This window comes from Phyllobates terribilis, unplaced genomic scaffold (assembly GCF_046119375.1).
Source record: "Phyllobates terribilis strain yellow unplaced genomic scaffold, ASM4611937v1 Scaffold_664__1_contigs__length_860015, whole genome shotgun sequence".
Taxonomy (NCBI): Eukaryota; Metazoa; Chordata; class Amphibia; order Anura; family Dendrobatidae; genus Phyllobates; species Phyllobates terribilis.
In genome coordinates, this window is record NW_027363424.1 from 584685 (window position 1) to 611485 (window position 26801).

The 26801-nt window shown below is 49.1% G+C and overlaps 2 protein-coding genes across 2 annotated transcripts in view; one reads left to right on the forward strand and one right to left on the reverse strand.

The window, feature by feature from the left end:
• LOC141235429 (uncharacterized) overlaps positions 1-14110 on the reverse strand; it is a 35899-nt gene extending 21789 nt beyond the window's left edge. Inside the window, exons 1-2 of the mRNA XM_073668111.1 lie at positions 13624-14110; positions 10736-10807 (exon numbers count right to left, since the gene is read on the reverse strand). The gene's annotated coding sequence lies outside the window, so the exon portion shown is untranslated. The remainder of the gene's footprint in view (positions 1-10735; positions 10808-13623) is intronic.
• Positions 14111-16294: 2184 nt separating this feature from the next.
• The window catches only part of LOC141235427 (uncharacterized), a 31244-nt gene continuing 20737 nt past the window's right edge, over positions 16295-26801 (forward strand). The window contains exon 1 of the mRNA XM_073668110.1: positions 16295-16527. Within this exon, the coding sequence (XP_073524211.1) occupies positions 16444-16527 (84 nt within the window). The 5' untranslated portion in view covers positions 16295-16443. The remainder of the gene's footprint in view (positions 16528-26801) is intronic.

Consider the following 26801-nt stretch of genomic DNA (forward strand, 5'->3'; position numbering starts at 1 on the left):
CTCCTTCTCGGTATCCAAGTTCCACCAACGTCTGCTGGTCCTTGGTAGTGCTTTCTGGCACAGGTACCTCCTGCTTAGTAACCGAGTTCCAGTACCGTCAGCTGGTCTTCGGCAGTTCCATTGGCTCTTGTACCTTCTGCTACCCATCCGGGTTCCAGTACCGTCAGCTGGTCCTCGGTAGTTCCATTTGCTCTTGTACCTTCTACTACCCATCCGGGTTCCAGTACCGTCAGCTGGTTCTCGGCAGTGACTTTGGCATGGGTACTCCCTCCTGCCCAGCCTGGTTCCAGCACGCCAGCTGTTTCCGGGTAGTGTCAACGTCACTTTGCCTCCAATGCGTTGTCCTGTCGTGTTGCGGTCGGGTTAGCCGACTCTATGGTGCCTGCAGTTTAGGTGACTCCTATGTGGGCTGCGGGATCTGGCAATGAAGGCTGGTTCCATAGTGCCAATAGGACAAGCACCCCCTGTAGGACTGTGGGTTTTGGTAACTGCGGCCGGCTCGCGGCCTTGAACTTTTTTTTACATGGGTACCTTCTGCTACCCATCCGGGTTCCAGTACCGTCAGCTGGTTCTCGGCAGTGCCTTTGGATTAGGTGCCTCCTTCTCGGTATGCAAGTTCCACCAACGTCTGCTGGTCCTTGGTAGTGCTTTCTGGCACAGGTACCTCCTGCTTAGTAACTGAGTTCCAGTACCGTCAGCTGGTCTTCGGCAGTTCCATTGGCTCTTGTACCTTCTGCTACCCATCCGGGTTCCAGTACCGTCAGCTGGTCCTCGGTAGTTCCATTTGCTCTTGTACCTTCTACTACCCATCCGGGTTCCAGTACCGTGAGCTGGTTCTCGGCAGTGCCTTTGGATTAGGTGCCTCCTTCTCGGTATCCAAGTTCCACCAACGTCTGCTGGTCCTTGGTAGTGCTTTCTGGCACAGGTACCTCCTGCTTAGTAACCGAGTTCCAGTACCGTCAGCTGGTCTTCGGCAGTTCCATTGGCTCTTGTACCTTCTGCTACCCATCCGGGTTCCAGTACCGTCAGCTGGTCCTCGGTAGTTCCATTTGCTCTTGTACCTTCTACTACCCATCCGGATACCAGTACCGTCAGCTGGTTCTCGGCAGTGACTTTGGCATGGGTACTCCCTCCTGCCCAGCCTGGTTCCAGCACGCCAGCTGTTTCTGGGTAGTGTCAACGTCACTTTGCCTCCAATGCGTTGTCCTGTCGTGTTGCGGTCGGGTTAGCCGACTCTATGGTGCCTGCAGTTTAGGTGACTCCTATGTGGGCTGCGGGATCTGGCAATGAAGGCTGGTTCCATAGTGCCAATAGGACAAGCACCCCCTGTAGGACTGTGGGTTTTGGTAACTGCGGCCGGCTCGCGGCCTTGAACTTTTTTTTACATGGGTACCTTTTGCTACCCATCCGTGTTCCAGTACCATCAGCTGGTTCTCGGCAGTGCCTTTGGATTAGGTGCCTCCTTCTCGGTATCCAAGTTCCACCAACGTCTGCTGGTCCTTGGTAGTGCTTTCTGGCACAGGTACCTCCTGCTTAGTAACCGAGTTCCAGTACCGTCAGCTGGTCTTCGGCAGTTCCATTGGCTCTTGTACCTTCTGCTACCCATCCGGGTTCCAGTACCGTCAGCTGGTCCTCGGTAGTTCCATTTGCTCTTGTACCTTCTACTACCAATCCGGGTTCCAGTACCGTCAGCTGGTTCTCGGCAGTGCCTTTGGATTAGGTGCCTCCTTCTCGGTATCCATGTTCCACCAACATCTGCTGGTCCTTAGTAGTGCTTTCTGGCACAGGTACCTCCTGCTTAGTAACCGAGTTCCAGTACCGTCAGCTGGTCTTCGGCAGTTCCATTGGTTCTTGTACCTTCTGCTACCCATCCGGGTTCCAGTACCGTCAGCTGGTCCTCGGTAGTTCCATTTGCTCTTGTACCTTCTACTACCCATCCGGGTTCCAGTACCGTCAGCTGGTTCTCGGCAGTGACTTTGGCATGGGTACTCCCTCCTGCTCAGCCTGGTTCCAGCACGCCAGCTGTTTCCGGGTAGTGTCAACGTCACTTTGCCTCCAATGCGTTGTCCTGTCGTGTTGCGGTCGGGTTAGCCGACTCTATGGTGCCTGCAGTTTAGGTGACTCCTATGTGGGCTGCGGGATCTGGCAATGAAGGCTGGTTCCATAGTGCCAATAGGACAAGCACTCCCTGTAGGACTGTGGGTTTTGGTAACTGCGGCCGGCTCGCGGCCTTGAACTTTTTTTTACATGGGTACCTTCTGCTACCCATCCGGGTTCCAGTACCGTCAGCTGGTTCTCGGCAGTGCCTTTGGATTAGGTGCCTCCTTCTCGGTATCCAAGTTCCACCAACGTCTGCTGGTCCTTGGTAGTGCTTTCTGTCACAGGTACCTCCTGCTTAGTAACCGAGTTCCAGTACCGTCAGCTGGTCTTCGGCAGTTCCATTGGCTCTTGTACCTTCTGCTACCCATCCGGGTTCCAGTACCGTCAGCTGGTCCTCGGTAGTTCCATATGCTCTTGTACCTTTTACTACCCATCCGGGTTCCAGTACCGTCAGCTGATTCTCGGCAGTGCCTTTGGATTAGGTGCCTCCTTCTCGGTATCCAAGTTCCACCAACGTCTGCTGGTCCTTGGTAGTGCTTTCTGGCACAGGTACCTCCTGCTTAGTAACCGAGTTCCAGTACCGTCAGCTGGTGTTCGGCAGTTCCATTGGCTCTTGTACCTTCTGCTACCCATCCGGGTTCCAGTACCGTCAGCTGGTCCTCGGTAGTTCTATTTGCTCTTATACCTTCTACTACCCATCCGGGTTCCAGTACCGTCAGCTGGTTCTCGGCAGTGACTTTGGCATGGGTACTCCCTCCTGCCCAGCCTGGTTCCAGCACGCCAGCTGTTTCCGGGTAGTGTCAACGTCACTTTGCCTCCAATGCGTTGTCCTGTCGTGTTGCGGTCGGGTTAGCCGACTCTATGGTGCCTGCAGTTTAGGTGACTCCTATGTGGGCTGCGGGATCTGGCAATGAAGGCTGGTTCCATAGTGCCAATAGGACAAGCACCCACTGTAGGACTGTGGGTTTTGGTAACTGCGGCCGGCTCGCGGCCTTGAACTTTTTTTTACATGGGTACCTTCTGCTACCCATCCAGGTTCCAGTACCATCAGCTGGTTCTCGGCAGTGCCTTTGGATTAGGTGCCTCCTTCTCGGTATCCAAGTTCCACCAACATCTGCTGGTCCTTGGTAGTGCTTTCTGGCACAGGTACCTCCTGCTTAGTAACCGAGTTCCAGTACCGTCAGCTGGTCTTCGGCAGTTCCATTGGCTCTTGTACCTTCTGCTACCCATCCGGGTTCCAGTACCGTCAGCTGGTCCTCGGTAGTTCCATTTGCTCTTGTACCTTCTACTACCCATCCGGGTTCCAGTACCGTCAGCTGGTTCTCGGCAGTGCCTTTGGATTAGGTGCCTCCTTCTCGGTATCCAAGTTCCACCAACGTCTGCTGGTCCTTGGTAGTGCTTTCTGTCACAGGTACCTCCTGCTTAGTAACCGAGTTCCAGTACCGTCAGCTGGTCTTCTGCAGTTCCATTGGCTCTTGTACCTTCTGCTACCCATCCGGGTTCCAGTACCGTCAGCTGGTCCTCGGTAGTTCCATTTGCTCTTGTACCTTCTACTACCCATCTGGGTTCCAGTACCGTCAGCTGGTTCTCGGCAGTGACTTTGGCATGGGTACTCCCTCCTGCCCAGCCTGGTTCCAGCACGCCAGCTGTTTCCGGGTAGTGTCAACGTCACTTTGCCTCCAATGCGTTGTCCTGTCGTGTTGCGGTCGGGTTAGCCGACTCTATGGTGCCTGCAGTTTAGGTGACTCCTATGTGGGCTGCGGGATCTGGCAATGAAGGCTGGTTCCATAGTGCCAATAGGACAAGCACCCCCTGTAGGACTGTGGGTTTTGGTAACTGTGGCCGGCTCGCGGCCTTGAACTTTTTTTTACATGGGTACCTTCTGCTACCCATCCGGGTTCCAGTACCGTCAGCTGGTTCTCGGCAGTGCCTTTGGATTAGGTGCCTCCTTCTCAGTATCCAAGTTCCACCAACGTCTGCTGGTCCTTGGTAGTGCTTTCTGGCACAGGTACCTCCTGCTAAGTAACCGAGTTCCAGTACCGTCAGCTGGTCTTCGGCAGTTCCATTGGCTCTTGTACCTTCTGCTACCCATCCGGGTTCCAGTACCGTCAGCTGGTCCTCAGTAGTTCCATTTGCTCTTGTACCGTCTACTACCCATCCGGGTTCCAGTACCGTCAGCTGGTTCTCGGCAGTGACTTTGGCATGGGTACTCCCTCCTGCCCAGCCTGGTTCCAGCACGCCAGCTGTTTCCGGGTAGTGTCAACGTCGCTTTGCCTCCAATGCGTTGTCCTGTCGTGTTGCGGTCGGGTTAGCCGACTCTATGGTGCCTGCAGTTTAGGTGACTCCTATGTGGGCTGCGGGATCTGGCAATGAAGGCTGGTGCCATAGTGCCAATAGGACAAGCACCCCCTGTAGGACTGTGGGTTTTGGTAACTGCGGCTGGCTCGCGGCCTTGAACTTTTTTTTACATGGGTACCTTCTGCTACCCATCCGGGTTCCAGTACCGTCAGCTGGTTCTCGGCAGTGCCTTTGGATTAGGTGCCTCCTTCTCGGTATCCAAGTTCCACCAACGTCTGCTGGTCCTTTGTAGTGCTTTCTGGCACAGGTACCTCCTGCTTAGTAACCGAGTTCCAGTACCGACAGCTGGTCTTCGGCAGTTCCATTGGCTCTTGTACCTTCTACTACCCATCCGGGTTCCAGTACCATCAGCTGGTTCTCGGCAGTGCCTTTGGATTAGGTGCCTCCTTCTCGGTATCCAAGTTCCACCAACGTCTGCTGGTCCTTGGTAGTGCTTTCTGGCACAGGTACCTCCTGCTTAGTAACCAAGTTCCAGTACCGTCAGCTGGTCTTCGGCAGTTCCATTGGCTCTTGTACCTTCTGCTACCCATCCGGGTTCAAGTACCGTCAGCTGGTCCTCGGTAGTTCCTCAGCTTTCTTGTACCTTCTGCTACATTTCCAAGTTCAAGCTTTTTGAAATGGTTCTTGGTAATCACTCTAGATCTCCCTGACGAGGACCCTGAAGACGAGGACCCTGAAGACCAACCCTAAGAAGACGAGGACCCCGAAGACGATGACCCTGAAGACCACCCCGAAGAAGACGAGGACCCTGAAGAACACCCCGAAGAAGACGAGGACCCTGAAGACCACCCCGAAGAAGACGAGGACCCCGAAGACGAGGACCCAGAAGACCAACCCGAAGAAGACGAGGACCCCGAAGACGAGGACCCCCGAAGACGACGACCCTGAAGACCACCCCGAAGAAGAACAAGAAGATGACCCTGAAGAAGTTGACCAAGAGGACAAAGAAGAGAAGACAAGCACCAAGATACAGAAGAACAAGAGACAGAAAACCAAGAAGCAGAAATACAAGAAGCTGCAGAACAAAAAGCGGAAGAACATTAAGCATAAGACTAAAAATCAGAGCAAAAGATAATATCTAAATTATAAGCAAAAGATGACTAAGCAGTGTATGGGGGTGAGTCCGTTCCTCCTCGTGGTGCCCCTGGAAAAGACCTGCTGCTGCAGGCCAAACTGAACGCGGACAAATCTTGTTGTAAATCTTTTGTGACGGGCAGAACGAAAGGTGTAATGTCCAACCTTTTATAGATAACAACTACAGGAATGCCTGCCACAAATAAGAATATGATGAAGAAGAAGAAGATGAAGAAGATGAAGAAGTAGAATATGAAGAATGTAAAAAAAAAGAATAATACGAAGAAGGTGAAGAAGAAGAAGGTGAAGAAGGTGAAGAAGAAGTGGATGAAAAAGATGCTGAGGATGATGAAGGAGAAAGTGTGGGAGAAGTAAAAAAGAAGGTGAAGAGCATGGAAGTAGTGAAACATAAATATCTGACAAAATATAAAAATACTTAACATAGTCAATATTTCCGTAACTCAGAACGTCTTAAAAAAAAATATTAATTCATGCTATTCCATTTGATTGGGCTAAACCTCTATGCCTTTATTGTCTCCCCCACCTCCCCCAATACATTCTACATTATTCTTAGTTGTTTTCCTTCATGTAGAATTAACCTACAAGGAAAGAAAGGGTTTATTTTCATTCCGATATTTCTGTCCCATTGACTTGCATTGGTTTCCGGTATCGGAATCGGCGATATCCGATACTTTTTCGGTATTGGTCCGATCCAATCCGATCCGATATTTCCCGATATCGGAAGGTATCGCTCAACACTATTCACGGGTGAAATAATGAATGAAGTCATGTCAGCTCTAGGAATTCAACAAGCATTCCATACCCCCATACAAAGTAGTGGTAAAGTGAAAAGACTGAATGGGACATTGAAATTAAAAATTCAGAAAGCCATGGCTGAGACAGGAAAACCATGGCCAGATTGTTTACCGCTTGCTCTGTTTTCAGTAACATACACACCCAGTAAAAAGACTGGATTCTCTCCATATGAGATATTGTTTGGCAACGTACCCAGCCTAGGGTGTTTCTATCCGCAAGCATTAGAAATGAACAACCATGTGCAAAGTTCCTACGTGAGGGCTTTACACAAAAAGATCAAGCAAATACATGATAATGTTTTCAGTTCTCTTCCAGATCCAGATCAAGACTCTAGCAGCCATACGCTGCAACCTGGAGACTGGGTGGTTATAAAAAGACACGTGAGGAAAAGCCTAGATCCACGGTTTGACGGACCCTTTCAAGTTCTGCTGACCACAAGCACAGCCGTTAAGCTAGAGGGAAAAGAGGCCTGGATCCACGCGTCCCATTGCAAAAAGATACTAGGAGAACCAGCGGACAAAGAATGAAGACACTGTTTATACTTACCTGCATCTTTGCGACCACAGGTGCATGGACTACGTTAGGCACCACAAATGGAGATGACAATAGATTCATTAAACACCATCTTGCTCTAATCAATGGACTAAAGGAGCAAAACCAAACTATTGCTAATTGTTGGATATGTACACATGCCCCTGTGACGTCCACTAGCATACCCTTTCTCGCTGTCCCAGTCTCATGGGAAGAGATAAACTTTTGGGTGAACTGCTCAGATACTTTGGCCAATAATTCCACGCAGAGACTATGGAATACCACCATTGGGATTCCTGTGGTAGGATGGACAAAATTTCCTTGGTGGCAAGGGAACCTGACAGGTCAAGTAATCCCCGGGTTATATCTAGCTTTTAAAGGAGGGGAGTGGGTACCCCGAAACAAAACAGATAGTACTGATTTTGGTAAGATACCTCAACAAGGGTTAAAAGTAAGTTTCAAGCCCACCTCAGGCACTAGTGATGCATTTAAACCTTCCCTGTTGGAAAGATATCTACACACCCGTGATTGGGTGAACAATATTTATTTTAAAAACGGGACAAGTGATACCTGTGCCGACGTACCTGGCAATCTACAATGTAGTGACAGTTCAAGTTACGAGCAGGGTGCCCCCACTTGTGGTGCGCCCGACGCAGGGTATTGTTCTTCCTTAGGTCAGCAGCCTGGGTGGTGTATGATGTCTAATGTTTCCAAGTTTGTTGATTTAGTTCACCGTTTAATACTGCAACATTCAGCATTATGGGATCTTCCCTCATCCATGTATTGGGTATGTGGAGACAAGGCATTCAAGTGGCTCCCAGTAGGAGTGACAGGAACTTGTACTTTAGCCAGATTGACACCCGCAACTTATATTGTTACCCCAGACCAGCTAGATCCTTTGTCTATTCCGAAACATACACTACATAAAAGAGCCGCGGATAACAATCCTAGGCCGAATGGGTGACCCCACATAGTTCAAATGGGGGGGGGGGTAAATAAGTTTTTCAGTGCATTGTTTATATATCCTATGCTGACGCAAATGTGGGATAAATTAGTTGAGGCTACAGATTATTTGGATGATCAGATCTGGGGGATTTTAGAAGTAGTTAATGGGTCTCTTGCAGTACAAAATCAATTGATTATTGTCACGAACCAACATACCCTTGTACTAGATTATTTGACTGCGGCACAAGGAGGAATGTGCCAGATAATAGGGCCTGCGTGTTGCCACTATATAGATAATTCTAGTGTATTGACACTCAAACATAAATTAGAAGATGTTGTAAAATTAAGGAAGCTTTATGATGAGGCCAACCTTAAGAACCAGGATTCCTGGTGGGCAAACACCTTTTCCTTTCTGAATCCCGCCAATTGGTTTAAAGGTATCGGTGGGTGGTTGGCTGGTATAGTGCAAGCTATTTTTCAGGTTTTGCTAATGTGTCTTGCAGTTTATTTGGTTTTTAAGCTTTTTCTAATGTGTATTCAGCGTTGTACTAAAAGAAAAAGAAAATATAGAGATTCATATTGATAAATGAAGGGACAAAAGGACAGAATGTTATTGCAGAAGATGAGGTCCCTCAAGTCAAAGACCCCATCTATGCTATATAAGTCTGACGGTTACCTTAGGTCAACAACAACAACTAAATGTTCCTTCCTTGTATCAATAGAAACTAAAGTGTACTTGCTAGTCATCAGAATGTGTCTGAGTAAATGTTTCAACACATGCATAGGCATCACAAGAACAGAAACCAGTTTTTTGTTTGCACAGTTAAATTGAATGATCGGACCATATATGGTAAATCCGTTTCTGCCTCCAGGGTGTATATAAACCCTATGCTTTGTAATAAAGATAGAGTCTGTTGACGCATACTACCTGTCTTGTGTCTTATTCTCTCCGGGCCTGTATACTAAAGGATAGAAGAACCAGAAAGCAGTGACGACAAATGCAACTTGCCTAATAATTCTACACACAGTGTAAGGCTCTGATCACATCTACAAGACGACACCGACCACGACCGATGGATCCTGTAACTAAGGCTCCGATCATATCTACAAGACGTTACCGACAACGACCTATGGATTCTGTAACTAAGGCTCCGATCACTACAAGACGTCATCAACCACAACCGATGGATCCTGTAACTAAGGCTCAGACCTATCTGTCGGTGTCCCCCAAGGTTCAGTTCTAGGACATGTCACCTGATCCCCTGTGATAGATCATGTGATAGTTCACGGGAAATTAATTTGGCACAATATTAATTGTGCTGCCTCATCTGAGAGCAGCACAATATAGGGGCAGATACCCTGATTCCAGCGATGTGTCACTTTTTCAGCTGCTTGTTGTCATTTTGAGAAAATCACCATTTTATCTGCTGCAGATCTAGCAGCTCTCTGAATGCTGCGCTCTGTATAGCCCCGCCCACACCACTGATTGGCCGCTTTCTGCCCATGCTCAGTGTACACAAATCTACTGATCAGTGATGGGGGTGGGGTCCTACAGAACTTACTAGTCAATTACCTTCTGACAAATCAATGATTTTATCAAAACAACACTAAGCAGCCCAGTAAGTGACACATTACTGGAATCAGTGCCTCTAACCCTACATTATGCTGCTCTCAGATTAGGTGGCAAAAAACTGATGTCAGATTCCCTTTAAAGGAGCTGTAAACACAAAAAAGTTTGTATTAAAAAAAAATACAAGCCATTTGTGAAATTAACTTTTTTCATTGTTAATTCACATTAGACTGTATCTTCAACCCTTTTGTCAGCAGGTCTTATTACAGACTCTGAATAGGGCAGCTCTCTCCCTCTCCCTCAGCAGAAAGTCACAGCATGGTTAAAAAACGGGATCTTTTATGATTTTCTCATAATAAATAAAAAAGGACATGCAAGTCCTCCAAACTATTTTCCGTTTCTCTATAGGGGAGGTCCTAAATCTTTCTTGTTCTTTAGTTGATCACATGTCAAAAAGGCAAAGCATTTACTATGAACTCGCCTAAAAAAATATACACTTGGAGAGTAATATCATCATCTGCATGTAAATATTCCTTGACTCTAAGGGCTCGCTCACACTGTCGTATAACACGGCCGAATGCTATGTGGTGTTTTATCGGATAGGACTCGGCTCTATGTTATACTATGGGACAGTGCAGATCTGCGATTATTGGCATGAGAAAATAATCTCATTCGATATTCGGACCATGTGCTCCCATACAAGTCTATGGGTGCACGTAAAACATTGGACTGCACTCGGATGTCATCCAAGTGCAGCCCGATGAACACTCACAGAGACTATGGAGAAGATGGAGAAATTAAGTTCTCCATCTTCTCCATATCTGTGCTGCGAGAGAATCGGATCACACTCAGTTGAAGCTCTGACAGAGTTTGAGCCCAGTGTCATTAGCATAATTGGCCCTATTCTCTTGCATGAGAGAATATATGGCTTAGTGAGTGGACCCTAAAACTGAATAGTAGTGACGGACAGGCACCTCACAAGCGGGATCCATGTAGCTCTCAGATGTCATGTAGGTAGGGCTTCATTCCATGGGGTAGGGCTTAATTTCAAGGTATATAAAAAAAATGGACTTCAAATAAAAATTAAATGAACACAAAAAGCACTAATTGAATTATTTTTTTCGTATTTATGTTTGCAGCCCCTTTAAAAACCCTTTGAGGACCAAGGCACATATATGTCCCATAGTGTTAAACTGGAAAAAAATGTGATTGAATAAAATTTAAGGTCCTCGAAGGTTTAAGTAGGTCATAAATTCATATGAATACTTGCTCATACAATTGCACATGCCAAAAGATGAAGAAGAACAGAATCAAAAATATGACATTAAGTGGAGCACTTACAGGTATTCAAGGTGAAAGAGACCAGCAAAGGCATCGTCTCGAATGACAGTAAATGAGTTAGAATTCAGCAAGCTGAAAATGAAGACAGCAGGTTAGAAGCGAACCAGACTTTATGGTGCTCAGAATTAGTCAAGCAGAATTTATTGACTACTCTTGCAAAGCACTGAGACTCCCGCTGTGTATAGATGGCGCCGTGCGGCCTCCCGCTGTGTATAGATGGCACCGTATAGATGGCTACGTGCGGCCTCCTGCTGAGTATACGTGTATAGATGGCTACGTGCGGCCTCCTGCTGAGTATACATGTATAGATGGCTACGTGTGGCCTCCTGCTGAGTATACATGTATAGATGGCTACGTGCGGCCTCCTGCTGAGTATAGATGGCACCGTATAGATGGCTACGTGCGGCCTCCTGCTGAGTATACGTGTATAGGTGGCTACGTGCGGCCTCCTGCTGAGTATACGTGTATAGATGGCTATGTGCGGCCTCCTGCTGAGTATACATGTATAGATGGCTACGTGCGGCCTCCTGCTGAGTATAGATGCCGCACGGCGCTCCCCCCAGAGACAGCAGGGAGCCGCACAGCGCCATCTATACTCAGCGGGAGGCTGCACGTAGCCCTCTATACTCAGCAGGAGGCCGCACGGCGACATCTATACTCAGCGGGGGGCCGCACGTAGCCATCTATACACAGCGGGGGGCGCACGTAGCATGCAGTCATGCACACACACAAACATATACAGACACGCATAAACACATTTGAAACACAAAAATACATACAAACAGACATCACACAATGACATCTGCCCACACACACACACACACACACAGACAGACATCACACACACACACACACACCTGCCCACACACACACCTGCGCGCACACACACACCTGCCCACACACACACATGCGCACACACCTGCCCACACACACACGCCCACACACACATCTGTGTGTGTGTGTATGTATAGTGTGAGTGTGTGTGTATAATGTGTGTGTATGTATAGTGTGTGTGTGTGTATGTATAGTGTGTGTGTGTATAATTTGTGTGTGTGTATTTTTTTTTTAAGTTAAAAACAAGTAAAATGCATGTGGCATCAATATCAAGACTCCAGATATAAGGGCCTATTCACACTGAATTTTGCAATGCATTCATCTCCTCTTTCCAGGCTTCTATCTAAATCCCTGAAAAATGGCATTCAGATGGGCCTTGACATAGCCATTGATTTGAACAAAGGCAAACCGAGGCTAAAGTCTGAATCTTTAGACTCCATTTGCTCGGCTTTCAGAAGTCTCATTTCAGACAGCACAATCCTGAATTTCAGGGATTCAGTTGTAAGCCTTGTGTAAAGACCTGAATGCAGCGCTGAATGTAGTGTGGATAGGTCCTTACATCCTACACCACCTCAGGGGATTGTTGTTATGGAGTATTGCCCCTGGGTGGCCGCAGTTATGACCACCACCAGGGCTCGCGGTCACCCACCCTAGCTTTGGTATTCTGGGGAGCTGGTATAATGAATATCTGAGAAGAGCCCTAGAGAAGCAAGAACATTGGACAACCAAGAGGTGGTGGCCTCAAGTCAGGTGTAGTGTTCAACAGGGCAAGACTTTCTAACCTGCCCACACACACACACACATACACACCTGCCCACACACACACACACACCTGCCCACACACACACACACACACCTGCCCACACACACACACACCTGCCCACACACACACCTGCCCACACACACCTGCCCACACACACACACCTGCCCACACACACACCTGCCCACACACACACCTGCCCACACACACCTGCCCACACACACACACACACACCTGCCCACACACACACCTGCCCACACACACACACCTGCCCACACACACACCTGCCCACACACACACACCTGCCCACACACACACACCTGCCCACACACACACACCTGCCCACACACACACCTGCCCACACACACACACCTGCCCACACAGACACACACACACACACCTGCCCACACAGACACACACACACCTGCACACACACACACACATACACACTCACCGGCTCCGTTCCTCCTGCCTGCTCTCTCTCTTCTCCGTTGCAGCAGTGCAGGCCGGGGCGCACTGCGCGACGTCAGAGCTAGGAGACACGGCCGCGCACAGGGCCGTGTCTCCTAGCAGTGACGCGGCCGGGCCAGCACAGGGAAGTTAACTGCTGCAGTGCTGGCCCGGCCGATGAAGAAGTAGCGGCGGCCGCCCCCTCCCGCCACTGCTACTGGTATGTGCCGCGGCGGCCCGCACATATAATGAGGGCAATCCGGCATTAGACACCCCGCCCGGAGCCGCGGGCCCCCTACAGGCTCGGGGCCCTGGGCGGTCGCCCGGATTGCCCTCATTATAATCCGCCTATGCTGCCGACTCCAACTCAAAAATATCTCCCTGATCCGCACATTCCTAAACCATGAATCTGCAAAAACACTAGTGCACGCCCTCATCATCTCCCGTCTTGACTACTGCAACCTCCTGCTCTGTGGCCTTCCCTCTAACACTCTTGCACCATTCCAATCTATCCTAAACTCTGCTGCTCGACTAATCAACCTGTCCCCCCGCTATTCCCCGGCCTCTCCTCTCTGTCAATCTCTTCACTGGCTCCCCATTGCTCAGAGACTCCAGTTCAAAACCCTAACCATGATATACAAAGCCATTCACAACCTGTCTCCTCCATATATCTCCGACCTAGTCTCCCGTTACATACCTGCACGCGACCTCCCCTCTTATCTCCTCCTCCCACAACCGTATACAAGATTTCTCCCGTGCTTCCGCCCTACTCTGGAACTCTCTACCCCAACATATCAGACTCTCGCCTACCGTGGAAACCTTCAAAAGGAACCTGAAGACCCACCTCTTCCGACAAGCCAACAACCTGCAGTAACCACCGCTCGCGTGCAGGGTCCTCGCTCCTCCTGTACCAGTCGCTGTCACATTGTGTTCAAGATTATTGTAATTGTTCTTGTATTATACCACTTTTTCACATGTAAAGCGCCATGGAATAAATGGCGCTATAATAATAAATAATAATAATAATCTACAAGACGTCACCGACCACGACCGATGGATCCTGTAACTAAGGCTCTGATCACATCTACAAGACGACACTGACCACGACCGATGGATCCTGTAACTAAGGCTCCAATCACATCTACAAGACGTCACCGAACACAACCGATGGATCCTGTAACTAAGTCTTCGATCACATCTACAAGACGTCACCGACCACGAGCGATGGATCCTGTAACTGAGACTCCGATCACATCTACAAGACGTCACCGACCACGAGCGATGGATCCTGTAACTAAGACTCCGATCACATCTACAAGACGTCACCGACCACGACCGATGGATCCTGTAACTAAGGCTCCGATCACATCTACAAGATGTCACTGACCATGAGCGATGGATCCTGTAACTAAGGCTCCGATCACATCTACAAAACGTCACCGACCACGACCGATGGATCCTGTAACTAAGGCTCCGATCACATCCACAAGACGTCACCGACCACGACCGATGGATCCTGTAACTAAGGCTCCGATCACATCTACAAGACGTCACCGACCACGAGCGATGGATCCTGTAACTGAGACTCCGATCACATCCACAAGACGTCACCGACCACGAGCGATGGATCCTGTAACTAAGGCTCCGATCACATCTACAAGACGTCACCGACCACGACCGATGGATCCTGTAACTAAGGCTCTGATCACATCTACAAGACGTCACCGACCACGAGCGATGGATCCTGTAACTGAGACTCCGATCACATCCACAAGACGTCACCGACCACGAGCGATGGATCCTGTAACTAAGGCTCCGATCACATCTACAAGACGTCACTGACCATGAGCGATGGGTCCTGTAACTAAGGCTCCGATCACATCTACAAGACGTCACTGACCATGAGCGATGGATCCTGTAACTAAGGCTCCGATCACATCCACAAGACGTCACCGACCGCGACCGATGGATCCTGTAACTAAGGATCCGATCACATCTACAAGACGTCACCGACCACGACCAATGGATCCTGTAACTAAGGCTCCAATCACATCTACAAGACGACACCGACCACGACCGATGGATCCTGTAACTAAGGCTCCGATCACATCTACAAGACGTCACCGACCACGAGCGATGGATCCTGTAACTAAGGCTCCGATCACATCTACAAGACGTCACCAACCACGAGCGATGGATCCTGTAACTAAGGCTCCAATCACATCTACAAGACGTCACCGACCGCGACCAATGGATCCTGTAACTAAGGCTCTGATCACATCTACAAGACGTCACTGACCACGACCGATGGATCCTGTAACTAAGGCTCCGATCACATCTACAAGACGTCACCGACCACGACCGATGGATCCTGTAACTAAGGCTCCGATCACATCTACAAGACGTCACCGACCGCGACCAATGGATCCTGTAACTAAGGCTCTGATCACATCTACAAGACGTCACTGACCACGACCAATGGATCCTGTAACTAAGGCTCTGATCACATCTACAAGACGTCACTGACCACGACCGATGGATCCTGTAACTAAGGCTCCGATCACATCTACAAGACGTCACCGACCACGACCAATGGATCCTGTAACTAAGGCTCCAATCACATCTACAAGACGACACCGACCACGACCGATGGATCCTGTAACTAAGGCTCCGATCACATCTACAAGACGTCACCGACCACGAGCGATGGATCCTGTAACTAAGGCTCCGATCACATCTACAAGACGTCACCAACCACGAGCGATGGATCCTGTAACTAAGGCTCCAATCACATCTACAAGACGTCACCGACCACGACCAATGGATCCTGTAACTAAGGCTCCAATCACATCTACAAGACGACACCGACCACGACCGATGGATCCTGTAACTAAGGCTCCGATCACATCTACAAGACGTCACCGACCACGAGCGATGGATCCTGTAACTAAGGCTCCGATCACATCTACAAGACGTCACCGACCGCGACCGATGGATCCTGTAACTAAGGATCCGATCACATCTACAAGACGTCACCGACCACGAGCGATGGATCCTGTAACTAAGGCTCCGATCACATCCACAAGACGTCACCGACCGCGACCGATGGATCCTGTAACTAAGGCTCCGATCACATCCACAAGACGTCACCGACCGCGACCGATGGATCCTGTAACTAAGGATCCGATCACATCTACAAGACGTCACCGACCACGACCGATGGATCCTGTAACTAAGGCTCCGACCACTGATGGATCCGGTCTCTCGGCCTCTGGTCTCCTCCTGGAATCTCCTCAGTGCTGACGTCACACAGATCCTGTTTTGTCTCCAGGAATATAATCTGCGGGGAATGTTCTCTGCTCTGTATATAATGTCTCCTGGGCGCAGGTCTCTGTATAATGGCTGATAACAGAGAGAACAGAGATCCAAGAGAAGTATGAAGCGTCTGCTGCACTGAGGGGGAGGAGCTGTGGTGACGTCATCATTACCACAGGTCCTTCACCACTTCTCTCCTGAGCTCCGCCCCTGATCACATGGCAGTGACGTCACCACAGGTCCTCTAGCTCTCAGTGCAGATCTCCGTCCTGGTTGTGGGCAGCTCTTGCTCTCTGTTATCAGGCGAGATCCCTCCAGCTGATCCAGTGTTCATCCCTCCTCCTCCTGAATGACCCCGAGGATGGACGAGGACGAGACCACCAGAAGATTATTACACTTCACCCTGGAGATCATCTCCCTGCTGAGCGGAGAGGTAACTCCTCTACATTTCTATCAGCTTTATTGTGTTATGGAACACGTCTGACATCAGGTTTTGCTATCTGATCTGAGAGCAGCATGATGTGGGGGCAGAGACCCTGATTCCAGTGATCGGTCGCTTACTGTGCTGCTAGCTGCAGTTGTGATGAAATCCCTGTTTTTTCTGCTGTAGCTCTAGTAGTGCTCTGAGCTCTGTATAGCTCCACCCACAGCCCTGATTGGCCGCTCTCTGTACACTGTGCATAGGCAGAAAGCTGCCAGTCAGTGGCAATAATTTAGTGACAGATTCCATTTAACCTCTTGATGACATTCACCGTACATGCAGCACCTGATGCAAGCAATCCAGAGTATTAGATCAGCGATCCGGGCAGGAAAAGTTGATGTCCCGTCCAGAGACAAGGTAAACAACAACAAAGAAAGGAAAAATTATTAATTAAATACACATATTTACATAAAAATAAATAAAGTACACTTTTGGTATCGCTGTGTCCAGAACGACCCGATCTATAAAACTGTCCCACTAGTTAACCCCTTCAGTGAACACGGTAAAAAAACAACAACAAAAAAACAAAGCAAAAAACTTTATCACCATAGCGCCAAACAAAAAATGTAATAACACGCGATCAAAAAGGCGAATGTAAATAAAAATGGTATCGCTGAAAACACCATCTTGTCCCGCAAAAAAACAAGCCGCCATACAGCTCCATCAACTTAAAAATAAAAAAGTTATAGCTCTCAGAATAAAGCGATGCAAAAAAAAATGTTTTCTATAAAATAGCTTTTATTGTGTAAAAGCTCCAAAACACAGAAAAATGATATAAATGTGGTACCGCTGTAAACGTACTGACCCGAAGAATAACACTGCCTTATCAATTTTACCACACGCAGAACAGAATAAAAAAAACATAAAAAAAAATTCTGGAAGTTCTGTTCTTTGTTTATTCTGCCTCCCAAAAATTGGAATAGAAAGTGATCAAAAAATGTCACGAGCCTGAAAATGGCACCAATAAAAACGTCAACTCGTCCCGCAAAAAACAAGCCGTCACATGACTGTCTGCCAAAACATGGAAAAATTATAGCTCTCAAAATATGGCGATGCAAAAACTAGATTTGTTTTTAAAAAAAAAAATGCGTCTTTTAGTGTGTGACAGCTGTCAATCATAAAAACCCCATATGAATCTGGTATCTGTAATCGCACCGACCCAAAGAATAAAGTAATCTAATCACTTATACCGCACGAGGAACGGCGTAAAAAATAAACTCTAGGGTTAGGGCTGGGTTTGGGGTTAGGGTTGTGATGGGGTTGTGATTTTTTTCAAAATTAAAAAAAAAAAGATGAGGATATGGCGACTAGTGTCGAGCGCAAGTGCTCGCTACTTGAGTTTGCATTGGGTGCTCGGGTATGCACCGAGTATAGCGGGTGCTCGAGTCTCCGCCCCATATGCATTGTGGTCAAAAAAACCTCGCAGGGATTGCCTGCCATGCACGAGCGATCCCCGCATGTTTTTTTTTGGGTGTCTAGTAACCATGAAACATGCGAGCGGGGACTCGATCACCCGCGATACATGGTGCATACCCGAGTACCTGATGCAAAATCATGTAGCGAGCACTAATGACAACTTATTCAATATGATGACCTAATATTATCAAATTCTGTGTCGTACCTCTGGGTTCAAAATGTTCACTATACCCCTTAATAAAATCCTTGAGGGGTCTAGTTTCCAAAATGGTGTCACTTGTGGGGGGTTTCCACTGTTTAGGCACATCAGGGGCTCTCCAAACGCAACATGGCATCGCTAATTATTCAAGCAAATTTTACATTCAAAAAGTCAAATGGCGCTCCTTCCCTTCCGAGCCCTGCCGTGCGCCCAGTGTTTTTTCCTCACATATGGGGTATCTGCGTGCTCAGGGGAAATTGCACAACAAATTTTGGGGTCCATTTTTTCCTGTTACCCCTGCGAAAAAAAAAAATTGGGTTTAAAGTAACATTTTTGTGAAAAAAGTTAAATGTTAATTTTTTTCTTCCACATTCTAAAATTTCCTGTGAAGCACCTGAAGGGTTAATAAAGTTCTTGAATGTGGTTTTGAGCACCCTGAGGGGTGCAGTTTTTAGAATGGTGTCACTTTTGCGTATTTTCTGTCATAAAGGTCCCTCAAAGTCACTTCAAATGTGATGTGGTCCCTAAAAAAATGGTTTTGTAAATTTTGTTGTAAAAATGAGAAATCGCTGGTCAACTTTTAACCCTCATAGCTCCCTACCCCAAAAAAATTGTGGTTCCAAAATTGTGCTGATGTAAAGTAGATATGTGGGAAATGTTATTTATTAACTCTTTTGTGTGACATATCGCTCTGATTTAAGGGCATAAAAATTAAAATTTTGAAAATTGCAAAATTTTCCAAATTTTCGCCAAATTTCCATTTTTTTCACAAATAAACGCAAGTGATATCGAAGAAATTTTACCACAATCATGAAGTACAATATGTCACAAAAAACAGTCTCAGAATCAGGGGGATCCGTTGAAGCTCCAGAGTAATTACCTCATAAAGTGACAGTGGTCAGAATTGTAAAAATTGGCCTGGTCATTAACGTGCAAACCACCCTCGGGGGTAAAGGGGGTTAATATTAATGATATAACTTAATATTCAGAAGAATTAAAGGGGTATTCCCATCTCCAAGATCCTATCCCTATGGGATACCGGATATATAGTGTGTTTCATATAAATGCTGTGTTTTTTTGTGTAAACTGCATTTTATATAAATTGTGAGACCTGCTGATAGGCAGCACAAAAAGGGTTAATCTTCCTCTAACAGGCTTGATCATGTGACCCAGCTCTGTTTAATATGCAGAAGCTTCTGGAAAAACACCTCTGGGCAGTCAGCCAATGACTGCAGCTCTAACAGTCACATGGGAGTGGGAGGAGTTAAATCCTGTGAGGTAGTTAAGGATTAAAGAGGCAGTTGGTGGTCAGACATTTTGAGAAGAGGAAGCCATTTTGTAGGTGAAGGAGTTACCTACCTTCTCCCTGACTGCTGCGCTTAAAAAGGGGACGAACACAATAAGGGGAGCTGATAGTCTTCATATTAGGAAGAATTACCTCAGAGCAGAAACAGAGCACAGCGCTGAGGAAGAAATATTCAGATTTGATGAAACCAGAGGTTTCCAGGATCTGCCTGTCTGCAGGTGCAGAACAATATTCAACCATGAGTGTCACCCTGTAACTCAGCTCCCTACCGCTTGTGAATAAGGCTATGTGCCCACGACGCAGAAATGAAGCAGAAATTTTCCTGACCATTTCTGCATCTCCCTGGCAGAAAAATGCATGCGGATTCTATGTGCGTTTTTGACGCTTTTTTGATGTGTTTTGTAAACGTTTTTTAAGCGTTTTTGAAGCCAAATAAAGTTAGTGGGGAAAAAAAAGGCCAATAATGTAATTTCCTAGTCAAACCCCTATTCACCATTTTGGAAGTATTTAGGATGCCACAAGAACTGCAGCCCCTGTAATTAATATAAAAAATATATATATACGCATACATACTCTATGCAGATATGTACGCGTGTGTATACATGGGCACCCCCCCCCCCACACACACACACTCCTCACCCAGTATCCAATTACGGCTCTTTCACACGTCAGAATCTCCGGTACGAATGGTGATGACTTTTTCCACACATACCGGAAACACACACAGACCCATTTCAATGTATGCTTGGTCACGCATACGCTGTACAATAATCTTACATTTCAATGTATTTAAAAAAAAAAAATGTGTGGGTTCACGCGTATTTTTAATAACCAGCAGAGGGAAAGCAGACGGCTGAGGGCTGATATAGTCTGGGAAGTAGCCAAGGATCATGGCCCCTTCCCTTGCTATTAATATCAGGCCGCAGCAGTTAGCTTAGCCTTTACTGTCCATTCTACAGGGGGACCCAAAAAAAAAATGACATAGTGTCCCCCTATAAATTGGAGCCAGCAAAGGCTAGGCGGACAGCTGCGACCTGATATTAATAGCCTAGAAAGGGGCCAAGGTTATAGGCCCCCTCCCAGGCTATAATATCAGCCCTCAGCCTCCCCAGATTTGGCGCATCATATTTGTGCGCCAAATCTGACGCTTAGCCTCGCTCTTCCACGCTGCCCTGGTGCGGTGGCAGGGGGTAATAGTAGTGGGGTTCATGTCAGCGCCAGCTGCCATAAAGCCCAGGTTAGTAATGAGGGGCGTCTATAAGACACCCCCATTACTAACCTACAAAGAGTTAAAAAGAAAAAACACACACTACACCCAGAAAATAATTATTTATTTGAAATAAAACACACAATTTTATTTAATTATTAATTTCTTAAAAAAAAATAATTACCTGTCCACGTTCCTGCGATGTTCTCCCATGCACAGCTGTCATGGCTGCTGTAAGCTCACACTGCCGGGAACACGTCCGCTCCCGGCAGTGTGAGGCACTGACTGAGGTCACCGGAGTGCATTCAGTCAGCGCAGCTCCGGTGACCCCCTTTACGGCCCTGCTGTACCGTGGGAATTTCTCACGGTCAGCGGGGCCATAAAGGAGCTCACCAGAGTAGCGCTGCCTGAACTCCGGTGAACTCGCTTATGCAATGACGAGGCTTCTCTACGGCCCCGTCATTCTAGCGGCGGCAGCGGTTTAGAGCGGTCACATTTTATGTGGCTGCTCTAAACTGGAGATCTTCATGGGACACTCGTGGACTACTACGGAGGGGTAAGGATGAAATTGTGTTTTTTTATTTTATATTTTATTACAGGAGATTGAGGGCTTCGGGGAAATAGGTGTATAGGTGAGTATAGGTGTATTTTTTTTATTTTTTACTTTATTTTAGGTGGCGATCGGCGGGAACAGGTAATGTATAAACTAAATTTCTTTAGGCAACCACTGGCCACCAATGAAATGTATTTTTAAAATTAATTGGGGACCAAACAAAAAAAAATGGGGACTTTAAATTAATTAAAGAAAAATAGGTTGCCAAAAAAAAAAATATGGGGGCATACAAAAAATAAAAAATGTATAGGGGCAAAAATATAAACCTATGGGGGCCAAAAATAACATATGGGGCAGTTTTACGGACACATTAGGGCAATTTTAACAGCAGGATCAGGCTGATAGGAACTACTGCTCCCATCGAGCTGATTCTGCTGCCACTAGTGGACGGGGGACAGACATAGACCGATGGGAGTAGTAGTGTCACATAGACCTATGTCTGCCTGCACGCAGACACCCGCTGACACCGCGCAGAGCCCATGCTGACACTGCGCAGGTTTCCAGCGCAGACACCCGCAGACACCAATCATGACCGGGACATTCAGGTCCATCTTGTACCACCCCAGGTGCTCAGCCATGATCCAGGAAGATGTGGCACCCCAGGGGTCTGGTTTCCACAGTAATGTAATGTTATGTCTGAGAGCAGGTGGGAGGTCCTTTGGTCAGGGATCCTGTGCATGCCACACCTCCTGCCCAGTCTTGGGAGGGGAAGAACTTCCCCTATATAAACCCGGGGCTGAAGCAGGGTTAGTCAGTCAAGGAGAGTAGAGACAGAGAAGCAGCATAGAAAGAAACAACAGGAGCTCTGTGGGAGCAGCGTTACAAAGAGTCAGGGGCTGGCAGCTGCAGAGCTCGCCCTGACTTTCTTACCGGACCCGGCGTCCGAGGCTGTGGGGACTAACTCTTACCCAGCAGCAGAAGCCGACCGGCAGGGGATTGCAGGTCCTCTGGCCCAGAAACCCGAAGGCACGGTCACAAGAGTGGGACCAGCACCGCCATCGTGGAGCGGAAGCCATTAGAAGGCCCCGAGTCACCGGCCATACGGGTGAGCACCACACGGTACACTCAGGGACGTGGGCTACTTTTATCCGCCTCTAGCAAGGTAGCCAGAAGAGTATTGTTAGTTTGGGAGGCCTACAACTCCGCCTGGCCAGGGGAGATTCCATCTGCTCAAGGACTGACCAGGCCCCAATCGCTAGCCAGTACTCCGGGAGGGTCTATCTTTGTCACCAGTAAAGACCCTGAACTACACAGTACCGTCTCCGAGTGGTTCCTGCTACCCCCATCATCCACGTCGGCTGCCCTGAGGCCATACCCCTCCCGTTGGGGGTTATACTATCACGCTGCACAATCCTACCACCGGCCTCAGCGGTCTGCCCTGCAGCAGCAGCTCCCTGGCTGCACTCAACGGGTGGCGTAGTCATCTAACATCTACTGCTAAAACATCGCCGCTCAGTTTGACTCCCTGGGCACGGACCGGGTCACCGCCACGAGACTACAACCCTCAAGAGATCCGGCTCCGGGTAAGCTCCCGCGTGCGCAACGCAGCGCGACACAGGCCCAGGGGCGCGTCAACTTTTGGCGTAGTCGGCAGGATTTCGTGCCCGCAACCACCGGGTACTGCGTGCCTGAAAAAGAGACTTTTCAAACTTACCTGTGGTGAAGATTCCCGCCATCCGGCGCCATCTTCAGCCTTCTTCCCGCCATCGGTGAAGTTTCCCGCCATCCGGCGCCATCTTCTGCCTTCTTCCCGCCATCCGTGGAGGTTTCCCGCCATTGGACGCCATCTTGAGGACGCCGCGGGGGAAGAAGAGGGGCGTGGACTCCGAAAGCGCGCGAGAACTGAAGCCCCGCCTCACGTCCGGACGTTGCGTAAGGTCCTGGAAGGAGCCCAGCAGACGCCGACGTCACAGGAGCGCGACGGAAGGTCCTCAACCCTGACGATCCACTGCGGAGCCGCGGCCTACGGAAGAGGATCATCGCAAGGTAGGCCACGGTCCACTAGGGGGGAGGAAGATGTCTGATACGGAGGAGAGCTTCACTGCCTCAACCCCCGCCAGCGCTACCGCTGCTGCAGTTATGCCCTTCACCATGCCCTATATCCCGGGAGCAGCTTGGCTACCCCAGTACTCAGGGGAGTCACATACCCTGCATGATTTTAGAGAAAAGCTGGATAGCCTCTTCCAGGTGTACCCCCTCACAGAAGAGCAAAAAGTGAGCATCCTGGTGGCCCAACTAACCGGGGCAGCCAAAAGGGAAGTAAAATCCTGGCCACCTGGGAGGAAGACTGTCGCAGGGATACTAACCCGGCTGAAGGACACCTTTGATACCCGCACCTCAGCCGAGATTAAGCTTAGATTCTACGGGTGCAAGCAGCGAGCGCATGAGAGTATAATGGACTGAGGGCCATTAAACAGACCGACCCTGATGGAGTGGGAAACGAGGACAGGCTGTTGACCGAACAGTTTATAGAGGGACTATATTGTAATACCCACCGAACCCAGTTGCGGGCAATGGCCTTACAGGATCCCCATCTGGGCTTTGCACAGTTCAAGGACAGAGCCATCCGGGTGCTCCGAGAACCGGCACCGGGTGGCGTTGTGACCCACAGGCGCCCTGCTATCACTTACCACCAGGAGGCGGCGCCCTTGTCGGCAGGGCCTGTGGGAGCTGATGCGCAGGCTTTGGACAATGACCCGGCTCCAGACCTACACCATCAGGTCCAAGAGCTAGCTAAGAGCGTTGCTGCGCTAACCCGAACTGTGCAGTCTTTACAGGCTTCCACCCCAGGGAAGATCCAGCTGGCATCCGGACCGGAGGACATCCCATGGCGTCGACCAAGGAGGACCCCACCGGCCAGAGGAAGACCCAGTGACCAATACAGCGAGGACGGACGACCCATCTGCTACCGCTGCAATCAACCCGGACATATGGCAAGGTACTGTTCTTTAAACGGGCACAACCTGGGGTAGAGGGCCAACCCCCAGGAAAAAGATCACCAGGCCCATCGAACTGGCGCGACAGATATGTGGGAGGACGTCCAGTCTTGCCTGTGGTACTGGATGGCATTCCCATGAGTGCCCTACTGGACACCGGGTCACAGGTCACCACCATCCCGTACGTGCTCTTTAAGCAGTACTGGAATGACTCGGATATTACCCGCTACCCTGACGACGACTTGAGTATCATCGCCAGCAATGGCCAGCCCGTGCCACAGATCGGATTTAAAGAGGTGACCATCAAAATCGGTAGAGTCGAACTGGCAGCACAGGGACTGATCATTGTAGATATTGACAAACATGAGAGTCACCCAAAAATAACTCTAGGAACTAATGTAATTGAAAATTGTCTTGCAGAGGTGATTTTCCTTCTACAGCAGGTTGCCAAGAACGCCAGCTCCGGCGAGCAGCGGGTGCTCCAGAAAGAGATCCGGGCACTGATGCGACGGCAACAGGTGGAACTCTCCGGCGGTGAGATTGGTAGCGTAAGAATGTGTGACCCTTTTCCTATTGCCATGCCCCCAAAAAGTGAAATGATGATTTGGTGCCGGGCAGCTATTGGTCTGAGAGGTAGAGATTACCAGGCAATGGTAGAACCAGTTTACTCAGACAGTAGGCCCACCATCTTGACAGCACGGGGGGTGGTTAATGTACGCCATGGGAGGGTGCCCGTTCGCATAATCAATATCGGGAAGAGGGAAGTGTACCTGCCCCGGTATGCCACGCTAGCCAAATTATATACCATTAACCAAAATGCTATACAATCTGTGGAACCCTTGCCTCCATCTCACCCGGAGGAAGGTAACGGCTCTAAGAAAGTAATGGAGGATTGGTGTCAGCAACTACACTTGGGAACTGACTCCACTCCCTCCCACCAGAAACAGGGAGTCTACCGGGTGGTTCAAGAGTATGAGAGAGTGTTTAGTAAACACCCGTTAGACTTCGGGCGAGTCAAGGGGGTAGAACACCGCATCCCCACGGGAGATCATCCTCCCATAAAAGAGAGGTATCGACCCGTACCCCCTGCACATTACCAACACGCCAAGGGGATGCTTAGAGACATGAAGGAGGCTGGGGTAATCCGGGATAGCTGTAGCCCCTGGGCAGCCCCACTAGTTTTAGTCAAAAAGAAAGACAACACTATGAGGATGTGTGTAGATTACCGGAAAATCAACCGTATCACACACAAGGATGCGTACCCTTTACCAAGGATAGAGGAGTCTTTGGCTGCTTTAAGATCTGCTAACTTCTTCTCTACCTTTTATCTCACTAGCGGGTACTGGCAGGTTCCTGTAGCAGAGGCGGACCGGGAGAAGACCGCATTCACCACCCCGATGGGACTTAGCGAGTTCACCTGCATGCCGTTCGGACTCTGCAACGCACCAGAACCTTCCAACGACTAATGGAGTGTTGTCTGGGCCACAGAAACTTCGAGACGGTCCTGTTGTACCTGGACGATGTCATCGTATATTCCAAGACGTATGAGGACCACCTGAAACACCTGGCGGAAGTGTTCGAAGCTCTGGCGAGTTACGGCCTAAAGGTGAAACCCTCCAAGTGTCACCTCCTGAAACCAAAGGTGCAGTACCTGGGACACGTGGTGAGCGCTGACGGAGTGGCTCCCGACCCTGATAAGATCACCGCAATTAAGGAATGGCCAAGCCCCTCCAGCGTAAAATAAGTGCGGCAGTTCCTCGGGTTGGTAGGCTACTACCGAAGGTTTATTCCCGGTTTCACCAAAAAGGCAGCACCTATGCAGGACCTCCTGATAGGCCAGTCCCGGAAGGCCAAGAACCAGAAGCCGCCCTTCAAATGGGAGGAGCTGGAAGAAGAGTCCTTCCGCCAGCTGAAGATGGCCCTCACGGGGGACGAAATCCTGGCGTACCCGGATTATAGCCAGCCCTTTATCCTCTACACCGACGCCAGTAACATCGGGCTAGGAGCCGTACTGTCCCAGATCCAGCAGGGGAAGGAACGAGTAATCGCCTACGCCAGCCGAAAACTGCGACCCACCGAAAGGAACCCCGAGAATTACAGCTCATTTAAGCTAGAGTTCCTGGCCGTAGTATGGGCAGTCACCGAGCGCTTTAAGCATTACCTCGCTTCTTCCCGGTTCACCGTGTACACGGATAACAACCCGTTGACACACCTGGACACGGCAAGACTCGGTGCCCTGGAGCAGAGGTGGATGGCCCGTCTGTCCAACTACGAGTTCACAATCAAATACCGGGCAGGACGCTCCAATACCAACGCGGACGCCCTGTCCAGGATGCCCAACCTGCCGGACGGAGGAGAAGATCCGGAGGGACTGGAAGAAGTTGAACTCCCTGCGTTCCACCGTCATGGGACTATCCAGTATTCCCACCGGGTAAGGAGTAAGCAGGCTGCTACGTTGAACCCCTTACCCCACTACAACTGGGCGGAAACGCAAGACAGCGACCCTGCCGTCCGACTGGTGAAGGAGATGCTGACTCGGCCGGAGGCTC